Source organism: Drosophila montana, unplaced genomic scaffold (assembly GCF_035044405.1).
Source record: "Drosophila montana isolate Dmon_TW-CO22-7 unplaced genomic scaffold, ASM3504440v1 contig_2127_1, whole genome shotgun sequence".
NCBI lineage: Eukaryota > Metazoa > Arthropoda > Insecta > Diptera > Drosophilidae > Drosophila > Drosophila montana.
This window is the reverse complement of record NW_026997035.1, coordinates 1,246,273-1,259,816: the sequence shown is the minus strand read 5'-3', so window position 1 is coordinate 1,259,816 and position 13,544 is coordinate 1,246,273. Positions and strand designations below refer to the sequence as shown.

Below are 13,544 nucleotides of genomic sequence, written 5' to 3'. Positions count from 1 at the left end.
AAATATAGATTATATTTGTTAACATTGTAATTCGATGCATGTGATTTATTGTGCAGGGCATGTATTATGAGCAGCTCTCCGTTTAATTTAGATATTGTGTTCGTTAAGTGTTATTCACAGTTTATTTTCGAATTCTAAAACCAACAATTTGCACAGTTCTTATGTGCATATATTGCGTGCTACAGCTGTTTATTCACACAACTCTCTAACCCGCCTCAGGGCCTAAGCCACGCCAGCTCTCAACTCCTTTGTGCCACTTCAAATTTCAGGCGCTATTATGCGGTGCCCCTGTCTTGGCCATAAAATATGCAAAAACTTTTCAGCACGTCATTTGATAACATGCTAACTGGCCGTACCTAGAGGGAAAGAGGGGGCGAGCTGGGTGGAACTTTGAAAAGGAAATTTGCAACCGCAAGCCCGACACTTGGCGGCCAGAAAACGTTTTACGTTTTCATAATGCACGAGTGAAATTTATTGATTTCTTTTTTCTTTCAATTCCATTTAAAAGGCGCGTCGAGAACCGTGTCCTTGCCTACCAAAAGTCGCCGACATGGCGGCTGCTTATCGCCAGGTGGAAGACCTTTCCATTTCACATTGGTTCTGGCCATGTTTCTGGTTCAAACTCTTTGTCTCTGTCTCTGTCTTCGTCTCGGTTGCAGTGGTCATTGTCAACGCCCAAGCAAGCAGCACTGAATGCCCATTAAAATGTGTAGAACGGGTATACAATAGTTGAACCTACATATGTAACAGGTGGTAGCATATATTGTAGGATTTTTACACAGTTATGCATTAAATTGAAATTGAATATAGTTTATATATAGTTCAGATATCAAGTTATATAGTTCAAGTTCACGAGGTATTCGTCGAGGATCATATGTGTCATTATTTATTAAAAATGCATATAAATATAATTATATTCTCTGGATTATATCATTCAATCAATATTATGCATCGCATTAAAACAACGTTAATGCTGCTTTGCCATGAATTGGTCGGGACTTTCTGTTATATTCCATACATTCTATATATGCAGTCATTTGCTAACACTGTCGTAAGAATTCACTATTGATTAATCCCTGGTTACAGCTTGGGAACACCGCGTGTTGTTGGCATTGGTTGACAACCATATTCCTTCTCTTTTACTATAGAAGAATTTTTTTTCTTTAGTTTATAGTGTCTGTTTAAAATCAATTTAATTATCTCTCAGCTCTTCAATCTCATTCATTTAAATAACCTGATTCGCCCTTTTCTCTAATTGATTTTTCCATAGACATAATTTATTTATATTATAATGTTAGGATTTATGTATAAAGTTATCATCCTGCCCAAAACGTAGTATTCTTAATCAATGATAATCGATCTAATAGTTCCTGACAGACCTTAAAATCTTACTATTTGATACTACATGATATTATTTGAGAAAAATTTATAAATTTTTTATGAAGCTCAAATAAATTATGCATTACTTCTGTTAACACATTGTTGAACTAGCTAAAAATGTTGACAGTTAACTTTATTTTGTCTGTTTTTTTGTTTGTTTTTATTTTAGTATATTCTGTTTAAATAATTACCTCAAAACGTTTACAGGGTATCTTCATGTCATGAACTTTTACTTTCACAAAACTCTTACTACTCGCAGTTTTCTTTGCATTTTCACTTAACTTTTTGTTTTTTGCTTCGCTGGGTTCTGACATTCTGTCGGGCGCCCATGTGGCCCACAAATTGGCGCATTGTTTGGGTCAAGGATGTGCAGCATGGGGCTGCATGGAGACAACATGCTGTGCCGCTTGAATGCGGACGGGGCTGGGCGGGGAAAGCTGCGCCTTGCACATTTTGACGGCACTTGACTTGAAAGCTTTGAACTTTTAACAGGCGTGTGAACACAGTGCAGCCTTCTTTGCCCCCTTGCCCCCTCACCCTATGCGATGGGGTCAGTTGGGGTTCACACTTTGAGTGCGCCATCAAAAATTGGAGGAATTTGCAAATTTCTGTGTGTGCAGCATGCATAAAACATGAAGAAATGTCTGCCGGAAAAATGTCAATAAATGGTAATCAGAAGGGTCTGAGGGGGGCGGGGCGCTCATGATAATCCCCTGACAATAGCTAACAGGTAGCTTTTCGATGGATATTACAAGCAAAAGCGCAATATTTGGGAATGTGAAATAATAAATATGCAAATCACGTTTGCTCTTTAATCTAATTTTGATAGAAACTAAAAGAATTTAATTTCTTTAAAATTTGTGGAGTATACTTTTGGAATTATATTTTAAGTTCTAACTATTTATAGGCCTCTGAACTTTAATTAACTAGATTAAAATATTAGATATTAGTCGCTTTGATCAAACATTCTGAATTTATGAGCTCGAATCAATTATATATTATTGTCTTGTAAGACCTTAATTTTTGTTAGACTCGTGGTGAGAATCTTAAAGCCGAAAAATAAACTTTCGTTCATTAAACATTTGAACCGCATTTTCCATCCAAGAGCTGTAAACTTTGCGAATGAACAAAGATCCGCTGAGTAAATATACATTTTTCTAAAAACGTTATTCACAATTTTATCACACTCACGGGTAGAATTTCCCAAATACATAATATAACATAACATAACATAACAAATCCATATAGCTTTTGAGCTCTTACGGTCAATCAGTCAGTTAGTCAGTCAGTCATTCAGTCATTTAGTACAAACATTTTTATATATAGAAACTATATGAAATATATGAAAATCACATTCGTATAAATTATATTTGTGGTAAAAAGGGCTTTCGGTTTCCGTAAACTTCTACACACTATCAATTAAATCAGTCAATCAATCCATCAATCAATTAAATTCTATATATTATATTCTTTTCTATATACATACACAACATATATGTATATATATAAATATATGCTCTGTAGAAGAGACATCTTGTTTATGAATGAAAATCATCGAAGCGTAGAAATTCCGATGCGTTCTCTTTTGTGAGTGAGCACTGTAATTCTCTTCTGTGGAATGCAACACTATAAAAAAAACTGTAACTCTATCGATCTAATTTTATATTATTTGGCAAACTTCTTCGGCATTTGGAGCAAAGCCACCCCACCCCCTCTCTATTAAACCCCCAAACTCATTGCCAGCTAAAAAAAAATTTTAAAAAATTAAAAAAAGAAAATGTGACCTACCTGTGTCATTTACACAGGTGTAAATGGCATGCACGACATTTCACATAGCATGCTGGCTGCTCAGCCGCCCCCCCTCCACATTGCCGTGCAACTGCCACTCGTCGTCACATGATGCATCCGCTGACATAGCAAAACCCGCTGCTGCAGCCGCCACCGCCATTACTCCGCCCCGCTTCACTTCCGCTTGTACAAGGCCCTAAAACAAAAAAAACCAAGAACAACAACAACAACAACAACAAAATACTTAAACGAGAGTGAATGCAATTTTGCTGCTGCCGCTGCTGCGTCGCTGCCGCCAGAGCCAAAAATAAACATGCAACGTTAAATAGGCCGCCCCAAACTACTCGCTAGTTGTAGTTGTAGTTGTAGCTGACGGCGCTCTCAGCCTATGAGCGCGCTCTCTACGCGCTCTGGCTCCGCTTTGCTGTAATTTACGTCATGTACGGGGCCAGCATATAGCTCGCTTACGCTCACGCTCTCGCTCTCTCTCTCTTGCACTCTACATTGCCTTTTGGGCATTGCACATTGGGACGAGCCCGTTTGCGTAGGTATGTGTGTTTGGCGCTTGCAACACTATTACAAATCTTATTGTTGCTTTTTTCTGCCATGCTTGAGTGCTTGGCCATTTTTGCGCTCGCTCTCACTCTCCTAGCTATGGCTAGCCGCTTGTCCATTGTAAAATGCTGTAAGTTGCATGCGCTGCTCGCCGCTCACATTTGCATGTGCATGTGCGTATGTGTGTGTGTGTTTGTTTCGAGTGTAAAATTATTCATTTTTTCTAAGGTTCAGTCGCAGAGTTGAAGGTCAGTTGATGTTTTATGTCATTCAACTTGCCGTCGTCGTTGTCGTCGCCGTTTTCGCTGTTGTTGTTGTCGCTGCTTTTACATTTTCGTCATTGCTGCGCTTTGCGCTTTTTTTTTTATTGCCTTTGTTGTTTCTGTTGCCACTGTTTATAAATGTTTGCCGCGACTCGCTTGCGTGTTGAGCCATTCAATTGGGGCGTGTTGCCTGGTATCCACTACCATTCCCATAGCCTTTCCCTAAAGCGAACCCAAATGCATTCTTCTGTTTAGCCTTCGCGAAATGTTATATCAGCCTTAAGTCATTACAAATGTCCTGAAAGTAAGCAGGCAGCGGTTGAATATTTGCAGCAAGAAAATTAAAATTACAAATCGAAAATTTGACTTTAATAAAATTTTTAATAGTTGGAAAAACTTCGGGAAAGCTAACGCGAAAGCTGAGCTTATAGCAAAATATTAGAATTCAATAGCAGTTTAAATAAAGTGAGAATTATTTAATGACAATAATCTTTGAAAACAAAAACTGAAAATTTCGCTAACTATTAACTCAAATGGAAATGTTGCCTGCTCTATAAATGCAAAAACTTTTTCTTTTCTCACTTTTTCACAAGCCAAAATCTAACCTATGATTGTTTTTGGTTCTTTCCCGCAAATAACCTTTGGCATACTGTTGTGAACTTTAGTTTGTGCATTTTTGCCTAACACACAGGGTCGTTTAGTTGGTTTGGCTCTGGCGCTTTGTTGGATTCCCCTTGGGTAATAGGTTCAATAGACGATTATTGCAGGCCAGTTGTGGGTGTGAGTAAGTGAGGTTAAGTGCGTTCTGCTTGCATGCAACCAAGAAAGTCACGTAAATGCAATAAACAACAGTTAGGCCACATCATGTATAACAAAACTGAACTTTCTATGACGATCCTGATGATTCCATCATCGGCTCAAACACCTGACCTTTTCACTTGACTGAAGCGCTGAAAATAAAGTTTAAAAATTGCCAAATTCCCACGAAATGAAGAAAACAATAGCAACACACCAACAACAACAACAACAACAACAACAGCAACAGCAACAGAAACAACAAAAACACGTGTGCGTCTTATTGTCCGTCATAGTCTTAATGCACTCTGCGTGTGAGCAGTCCAGACAGACAGACAGAAAAGAGCAGCTAAGCAGCCAAAGCGAGCAAAAATATACATGCACACATACATACTAATGTATATATATGTATGCATGCACATACATACACACATAAATTCCATTAAAGAAAAAAAGAAGCATTAAAATCAAAAGTCACATAGCAGCGACGTTGCGCCGACGCCGACAGCGAAATCAACACAAAAAGTGTGTTACAAAGTCAAAAGCACAACAACAATAAGCAACAACAAGTAGAGCTTAAAAACCACAACGAAAAAGAAACCAAGAATACCACCAGCAACAACAACTGCACACATCCAAAAGCGGCAGCAGCAGCAGCAGCAGCGGCAGCGGCAGTAGCAGCAATAACCAGCCAGTCAGGCACACACAATGAGCCCAAGTCGAAAACCAGTTTTTTGAAAAGTTCCGCACGCTGGCCCCAAAGTTGTATCTGTATGTGTGCACACTGGGCCGCAAATAATTTTATGCAGTATCAAAACACATTGTCTATCGGTAGCTGATTAAAACGGCTTGTCACTGGATTTAGTTCGCATATAAAATAAAAAATTAAATCATCATTAAATCTCCTAAAATAATCTAATATAACATATACAATTTTGAATTTCCTTAACGCACGCCCCATACCACAGTGCATATAGATGTCAGCCGAATGCTGCCGCTTTGGCTACTGCACGTCTGTGTTGTTGCTGTTGTTGTTTTTAGTGTTGCTGTTCGCGCGAAAGTTGAGCGCAGCTTAGGCAAAGGCAGCGTCAAAGCATTGCCAAAGCAGAAAAAATGAGAAGCGCGCATGCGCCGCAAGCAAAAGCAACACAGCAATAACAATTGCAAGCGCTCCACACTCGCCCCCGCAATCGCAAAAGAGACACGACAACTGAGAGCGAGAGAGCACACCAAGAGCGCCAAGAGAGCATCGCGCCCGTTTTGGTACGACAGCAACGCAGCAGCAGCAGCAGCAACGGGCTAACGGCAACGGCGGCCTTTTAGTTTTAGTTTTTATGTGCGGCTCTCGTGTAATAAAAATTACATTGCGCGTCGTTTATGTCGCTGAAAAAGTGCAGAAAATAAAGAGGAAAGAAATAGAAACAAATTTGTGCTAGAAATACCAGCATAAAAAAACGTAAAGTGAAACAAATTTTTGTTTAATTAAAACAACTCGCATACCCTGCGCCTTGTCTCTGTGTGCGTGCGTGTTTACGTGCATGTGAATTTGTTATTGTTGTGTGTGTTTGTGTGTTCAATTTGCTGGTGAAAAGTTCTGTGTACGCTGCTGTAAGAATGACAACAATAACAACAGCGATAACATTTGGAAGTAATGTTAGTTACAATATGCACACAGATGCATTTAAATATGTATGTAAACTTCTAAGCAACTGCAAAAACTGTGCCGTGCCAAGTGTTATTGCTTTTGTTGTTGCTGCTGCTGCTGCGGCTGACGAGCGACGGTGCCCTCCCTTTCCCAACCATATGACAATTCCATGCATTTGTTGGCGCTTGTTTACTCTGAGAGAGCGCCACCAACTAAAAGCTGAGAGCACAACTGAGTGCAGCAGAAGCTGTTGTTGTCGATGCTGCTGCTGGTGCTGCTTGTGCTGCTTCTGCCAGCGAGTGACGTTACCTTTCTCCCTTTTTGCCACCCACACGTCAGTCTCATGCAGTCGCTGGCGCTTGTTTACTCGTGCGTTCTCCTTAGCATGAAAATTGAGAGCGGAAAGAGAGAGGCTGCAGTGTGTGCGTTTTGTTGTTGTTGTCATTCTTATTATGGCTGGCGCGTGTAATGTTTAACAAATAACAGAAATAGCATTTTAATGCAAAAATTAACGGGCACATTGAACAAATTTCATTCAAACATTTTGCTGTGCTGTGTGTTTTTCTTCTTTTTTTTCGGCTTTTTTGTCGCCTGCCAATAAATTTGCTAAAAATGCACGTGTCTATCTCTGGAGCAGGGGCTGTGAACGGGGGGCGGTCAGTCGGCGTTGCCATTTGAGTAAGACCCAATTGCATAGTCAGCCCCATTCTGCCGCAAACATGCTCCCGTTGCCACTTTGTCGCTCTCTCGCGCTCTCTGTCTCTCTCTCTCTCTCTCTCTGTCTCTCTCTCTCTCTGAAGCAAAGTGCAATGGCGCACAGTGTGTCAAATGTCATTTTTATGATGATTATTTAAAATTAAATAGACATTAAAGTGTCAAAAAATGTATTTGATTGATTGATTGAGCGAATGTTGTTGCAATTTATTTACAGATTTGTTTTTGTGAACGGATAATCAAGAAAAAGTAAACAAAGTGAGAAAATAAAACAAACACATTGGAAACAAATTTTGGATTTAATGACAAACTCAACTGCATGCAAAATTGGTAAGTAATTAATGAGAAATTCAATTTAATGACAATATGAGTGTACAAATTGGAATTGTGAGCGTTTTCCAATTATATTTTGCTTTGTGTAATTTGTGAAAATTGTACTGACAAGCACCTGAAATGTCAGCCAAAATGAGCTTTACTTGAAAGTTACTTGCACCGATGTTAATTGGTAATTTAAATTCAGCTTACGGCGAAGAAAAATACATTTTGCTTAGCAATTGCAGCTACAATTCATTGCACCCCGTTGAAAAAAATGTAGAAAAAGAGTAGTTAAATAAGAAAAGAAGTGGAAAACTGAGAAACTCTTTCGCTAATTGTAATGCACATACATAAATTGCAGCTGTTTTGCGGCGCGCCAATTGGCAATGCAGATGAGTTTTGAGTCGTCCTCTTCTTATACATACATATATATTTTTCCCTCGTTTTTCACTAAAAAATAAATAAAAACAACAAAAATTTTCGCAGCGGAAATGCATCGTTTATGGCGTCAGTCCATCATCGGTCAGTCAGACAGTCAGTCAGTCAAGTTTTCAGACAGTTGGTTTAGTCATACATATATACATATATGCTCATACCCCATGTTGCCCGATTTGGCGGCATCTTTCTCAAATGAGTGCAAGTGCAACATGTCAGCGACAAAAGGCGAATAAACTTTGCCAATTGTAATAAAAAAAAAACACAGCAAGAAAAAACAGCTAGAAAAAATAAATTCTATTTCCATCTGTGTGTCGAATAAATAGATTGCAATCTGCCAATTTTGTATGCCTTACATATACCAATAGGTGTTCTGTAGGGTATATTGAACTAGGGACAAAGTGTGTAACAGCTGGCTAACATATTTATGTTTTTCTCTAGACATCGCGAAGAATGTAGAAATTCTCTTCTTCTTTATTGGAATTCAAATAGTCTATAAAAACATTTATGTATATAGAATATGTGAATAATATTGTATATACCAAAAGGTTTTTATAGAACTCGGGACAAAGTGTGTAACAGTTTGCACATAACTATTTTAAGTCCATAAGGTCCATAAGTCTATATTTTTTTCTATACATAGCGATAAGTGTGTAACAAATAAATATTCTTTTATGTTGGTATTCAGATACTCTATAATTTAAATATAATTATATTTCTAAATATGAAGCTGTTTGTCCTGACTGACTGATTTGTGATCCCAAACAGCCCAAAACGTAAGAGCTAGGAAGCTGAAATTTTGTACCGGTAGTTACCTTATGTGATGAACGTGCATGTTAAGACGGGATTTCGAGAAAATCCACCCGCATATGTGGAAAAAGCGCGAAAAACCTTTGTAGCGGGCAATACCCGCTAGTATAATAAATATATGCAATTCTAGTTTCTCTATACTTTATAGTAAAATAATTCAAATATATTTTTAGACCAAAATATATTTCACTTTTATTTTGGTTTGGCTTGTGCGTATAAATATATAGCCTGACTGTTTCGAGAATTTTATAACTTTTTACGATGCCACAACACGACTTTTACTTCTTTTATACTTTTACAAATTTTATTTTAAATGGAAATAAATGTAAAAATGCAAATAAAACAAGTCTTGTCTATACAAAATAAGCGGTAACTCTTAGTCGAGCTTTTAACCTTGCTCTATTTATAGAAAAGTCCGCCTAGAAAAATGCTTTTTCCATTTGTGCAGCTTGATTGAATTTCGTGCGTTGGTCACAAGTGTAATAAACATATTATTGCACATGTTCGTCCACCCCTCGCCCCTCGCACCACGCCCCTACCCGCAAGCAAATCGATGTGGGTTTGGTTGCGGGTGAGTCCTTACATAAGCAGAGCTATAAAGAAATTGGGTCAACGTCGGCGTGAGCGACCTTATCAAGGATTCTGGGTCAATATGCTTACGCCACGCACAGCTGCGACTGCGTGTGTGTGTCTGTGTGTGTTGTGTGTGCGTGTGTGTGCGTGTGTGTATCTAGCTAATTGTATGCGTGCGGGCATGTGAGCTATTAGGAGGCGTGGTCGTGCATTCTCTTGAGAATATAATCTGCCGGACGACGCTGCAAACAAAGACAAAGGGCAAGCTTTTAGACAAGAGACGTTGCTGTGTTGGTGTGTGGGCGGGGGTAGGGGTGGGGTAGGTGCTGCACGACTGTGGGGTGGTGCTTGGGCGCATGCAGTTTGCAATTATGACGAGTACTTAAGGTGCATTTAACTGCTGCATTGACCTCGTTTAGCGTCTGGTAATTGACATCTGGTCATGCGAACTAAACAAATGCAAAAATAGAAAGAAAAATATAAAAAGTTAAAATGATAAAATGATAAAAGTTAAATTAAAATTAAAAAAATAAAAATAAGATGATTATAAGTATAGTACATAATAAAAAATAAGAAAATTAAAGTAATAATAATAAATAATACAACAAAATTAAATAAAAAGAAAAATTGAGAAAATACAAATGAATAATACAAAATAACAAAAATAAAATAATAATATTAAAATAAAAATAATAAATAATACAAAATAAGAATAGGATAAAATTTAAATTTAAAATGACAATAAATAATAAGAAAAATGTATTATTAGATTTTAAATGCATATTTACTGAAAAATAATTATATGCAAATAATAAAATCTAAAAAAAAAATCAAAAAGTTGTTCCGCCCCCGGGTGGACTCGAACCACCAACCTTTCGGTTAACAGCCGAACGCGCTAACCGATTGCGCCACGGAGGCAGTTGTCATTTAACCGGCCAAAGTTGATTTTAGTAAGCAGTGCAAAGATACATTCAAAGCAGTTCAACCAACAAAAGCTCTTTTTCTTTTGTATAGCCTTGTCTGTGATTTTGCTTTCAAGTAGGAAACAATTTCGCGGAGTTTCCGCAGCCTCCGTGGCGCAATCGGTTAGCGCGTTCGGCTGTTAACCGAAAGGTTGGTGGTTCGAGTCCACCCGGGGGCGATTGAATTTTTTATTTTTCTTTTTATATATATAATTTGAATTGTTTATATAACATGATTTTTATTTTTTCTCATTGCAGCGGCACAACACCTGACAAACTATGTAAAATAAAATGCTTATGGGCAACATGAAGGCGTGGCCATGTTGTCAAACGCCACTGCAACAGCAACAAGAACAACAACAGCAATTTACAGCTTTTAAGAATTACGTGCATGCAACATGTACCGTTTGAATGCCACACAACAGCAGCAGCAGCAACAACAGCAACAAAACCAACAACAACAAAAGCAGCCGCAGCCACAACAACAAACCAAACAAAAGCAATCAACAATACCCAGTCACATATTGTTGCAGCAACAATTAGCTGCTGCCGCTGCCGCCGCCGCTGGCGCTGGCAACAGCAACAACAATGCCGCCGCTGTTGCCTTGACCTTTCAAGTGGCCAATGCAAATGGCGGTGCAGCAGCAACAACTGCAATCAGTGTTGAGGATAAATTAAAGCTATTGACAACTGCCACGGCGACGCCAGCGCCGACGCCAACGCCGACGTTAACGCCGACGTCAACGCCAACGCCCGCTACAACAATTAAAACCGAACCCATGCCTGACGTCATCGCCTTGACCACCGGCAACAACAACAACAGCAATACCAATAGCAATAGCAGCAGCGCCGCCAACACCGGCAGCGGCATTGCCTCAACGTCAGCCGCAGCCGCAGCTGCCGCTGCTGCAGCTGCCGCGGCAGCAGCAGCATCTTCTAATGGGCATTTAGTTTTTGTGCCCAACAAACGCGCGCGTCTCGATGCGTAAGTTCTGCCTGAGCTTTCACATTTCCCTCTCAACTTACACTCTCTCTCTCTCTTTCTCCTGTTCCCATTCACATTGCAGGCCCGAGGATTGGATGTCGACGCCAAGTCCAGGCAGCGTTCCCAGCTCAGCGCCGCCGCTGTCGCCGTCGCCCGGGTCTCAAAATCACAGCTACAACATGTCCAACGGTTATGCATCGCCCATGTCAGCTGGCAGCTACGATCCATACAGTCCCAATGGCAAAACAGGTGAGTGTGCGCGAGCGAGATAGATAGATATGCGTAAAAATGAAGCTTTCACTGGGCTGTCAAACAGCGCCATCTAGTGCTCGTTTTGTGTTTAAACAAATTGATACTGTTGGCATATAGATGGCGCGGTAGTTACTGCTTTCACTGGAACACATGTGTTTTTAAAAGCACAACCAAAAGCTTTTTAGTTATGTTGTTGAAAATTACAATTAAGAAAGAAAAAGAGAAACAATTTAGTGAAATTTTTTTTGTTAATTTTTTTATATGCTTGAATATGTATAAATATGTTTATTTCAAAGGTGAATTAGGTTAGCCAGTAACTAGAGGTTAGGTTTGTTTTTATAAATGGGGCTTAGACACCTAGAAGAAATTTCTTTTTATCCTAAGAAAACTGAAATTTTATTTACTTTAACTTGCATTAAGCTGTAATCGGTCTAATTCAGTTCAGTTTCAATACGCTAAATTGTTCTCCATTCTGTTATGCCACACTTTTTGTGAATTGAACAAAAATTCACAATTTCCTATTCCCGAGTATCAGATACATATTCACGCATTAGCCAGTCGACTCTCGCCAACGACCATACTACGCTGAATACATCGGTTCTCGTCCGATCACCGAAATTAAGCAGCGTCGGGCGCGGTTAGTACTTAGATGGGGGACCGCTTGGGAACACCGCGTGTTGTTGGCATCGGTTGACAAACTTTTTGTTTTATTTTTATTTAAATATCTTTCAATTGTTTTTTTTTTTAAACTAAAAATTACATCATTTTTACGATTTTTATATTAACTTAAATAGTTTCTTAATTATTTGAATTTCGTTTTCTCTTTAATCAGTGTATACCCATTTCCATTTTTAAAATATTTTTTTATACATTTTCTTTAAAAATATTTTTTAATTGTTTTTTTTTGTAATTATAACATTATTTTTTTTTTCATTTTTTATATTATATTATATTTAATAGTTTCATTTTAGTTATTTATTTTTTTAAATTTAAAATCTTGTTTTCTCTTTAGTAATTGTTTATACTTTTGTATTGTTTTATTTATTTTATTTAACATTAATTCATAAAAAAATTTTTTTTAAGTTTATACTTAATTTAATGCTGGTTTTGGCGACGATTTCACTTTATAAATATATTGTCATATTGTTAACTACATAATTTTTTTATTTGTATATTTGCATTTTAATTTTTGTTTTCTCTTTAATTAGTGCATTTCCTCTTCTATTTTATTTCTTTCATTTATTTTGTTCGTTACTTTACGTTCTTATGTTCTAGTAATTTTTTAATATCTAAACTTGTCTTCTTTTAATTTCTTTTCGCTTTTTTACAAAATTTTTTTGAATTGTTTACTTACACTTTTACTTGCACATAAAATTTAGAGCTTTAACGTTTTTTATATATTGTTAACAATATTTAGACAAACAAATTTCCTCTCTCGGATACAAGCTTACGCCCATGCTCAAAGTTTATTAACCTGCTGTGTCTGGCTATAAGTAGATGTGTATTTGCTTAGAACAAGTTAAAATGTGGCTTAAAACAGGACAAGGAAAAACGTTAACATGGCAAAGCTAAATAGAGACCCAAAAGTGAATTAGACACGAACTCACACACACACACAATCACACTCCTACACACTTATATGGATACTCATTGAGAACGTGCCTTTCACCTTTCACGTGAGAACGTGGCCATTTTCAAGGTCGCGCATGGCAGACGGCAAATGAAAGCCAAAAGAGCTCAGCTCCCACGGCAAGAGGGCTGTCAGCTAGGGGGAGAGGGGGAGAGGGGACGGATGAGTATGATGAGCCAAAAGTAAGCCTGAAAATTACCAAAACGCGCGCAGACAACGCAGACAAACGAAAAGAGGGCAATGGGGGACCTTGAGGGGCACTGCGAGTGGGTGGCTGGCGGGTGGTGGGTGGTGGGTGGTGTCTGTGCGTTCTGTCTGACTGACAATGCCAATAAAGTTGAAAGTTGAAGGTCACCAGACGGCGTCGACGTCGTTTTTTGGCATCGTCGCCAAGTTGAAGGCTAAACGCAGACAATAAACTTTGAGGTAGCACCCACAAAGT

General features: G+C 38.4%; 1 protein-coding gene and 3 non-coding genes across 6 annotated transcripts in view; 3 read left to right on the top strand and 1 right to left on the bottom strand.

Annotated features, from left to right (window-relative positions):
- The window catches only part of EcR (Ecdysone receptor), a 131,147-nt gene that overhangs the window by 10,456 nt on the left and 107,147 nt on the right, over window positions 1-13,544 (top strand). The window contains exons 1-4 of one of the 3 annotated variants that reach the window (XM_064680666.1): window positions 6,092-6,237; window positions 7,358-7,470; window positions 10,494-11,220; window positions 11,303-11,469. In XM_064680666.1, the coding sequence (XP_064536736.1) occupies window positions 10,634-11,220; window positions 11,303-11,469 (754 nt within the window). In that variant the 5' untranslated portion in view covers window positions 6,092-6,237; window positions 7,358-7,470; window positions 10,494-10,633. Of the gene's footprint in view, window positions 1-6,091; window positions 6,238-7,357; window positions 7,471-10,493; window positions 11,221-11,302; window positions 11,470-13,544 lie in introns of those variants that run through there. The other 2 variants (XM_064680665.1, XM_064680667.1) reach the window with 2 other exon arrangements.
- Window positions 10,118-10,191, bottom strand: TRNAN-GUU (transfer RNA asparagine (anticodon GUU)). The gene has a single exon. It is a non-coding gene; the product is annotated as a tRNA-Asn (tRNA).
- TRNAN-GUU (transfer RNA asparagine (anticodon GUU)) lies at window positions 10,341-10,414 on the top strand. Its single transcript has one exon. It is a non-coding gene; the product is annotated as a tRNA-Asn (tRNA).
- LOC135427222 (5S ribosomal RNA) lies at window positions 12,040-12,158 on the top strand. Its single transcript, XR_010436015.1, has one exon. It is a non-coding gene; the product is annotated as a 5S ribosomal RNA (ribosomal RNA).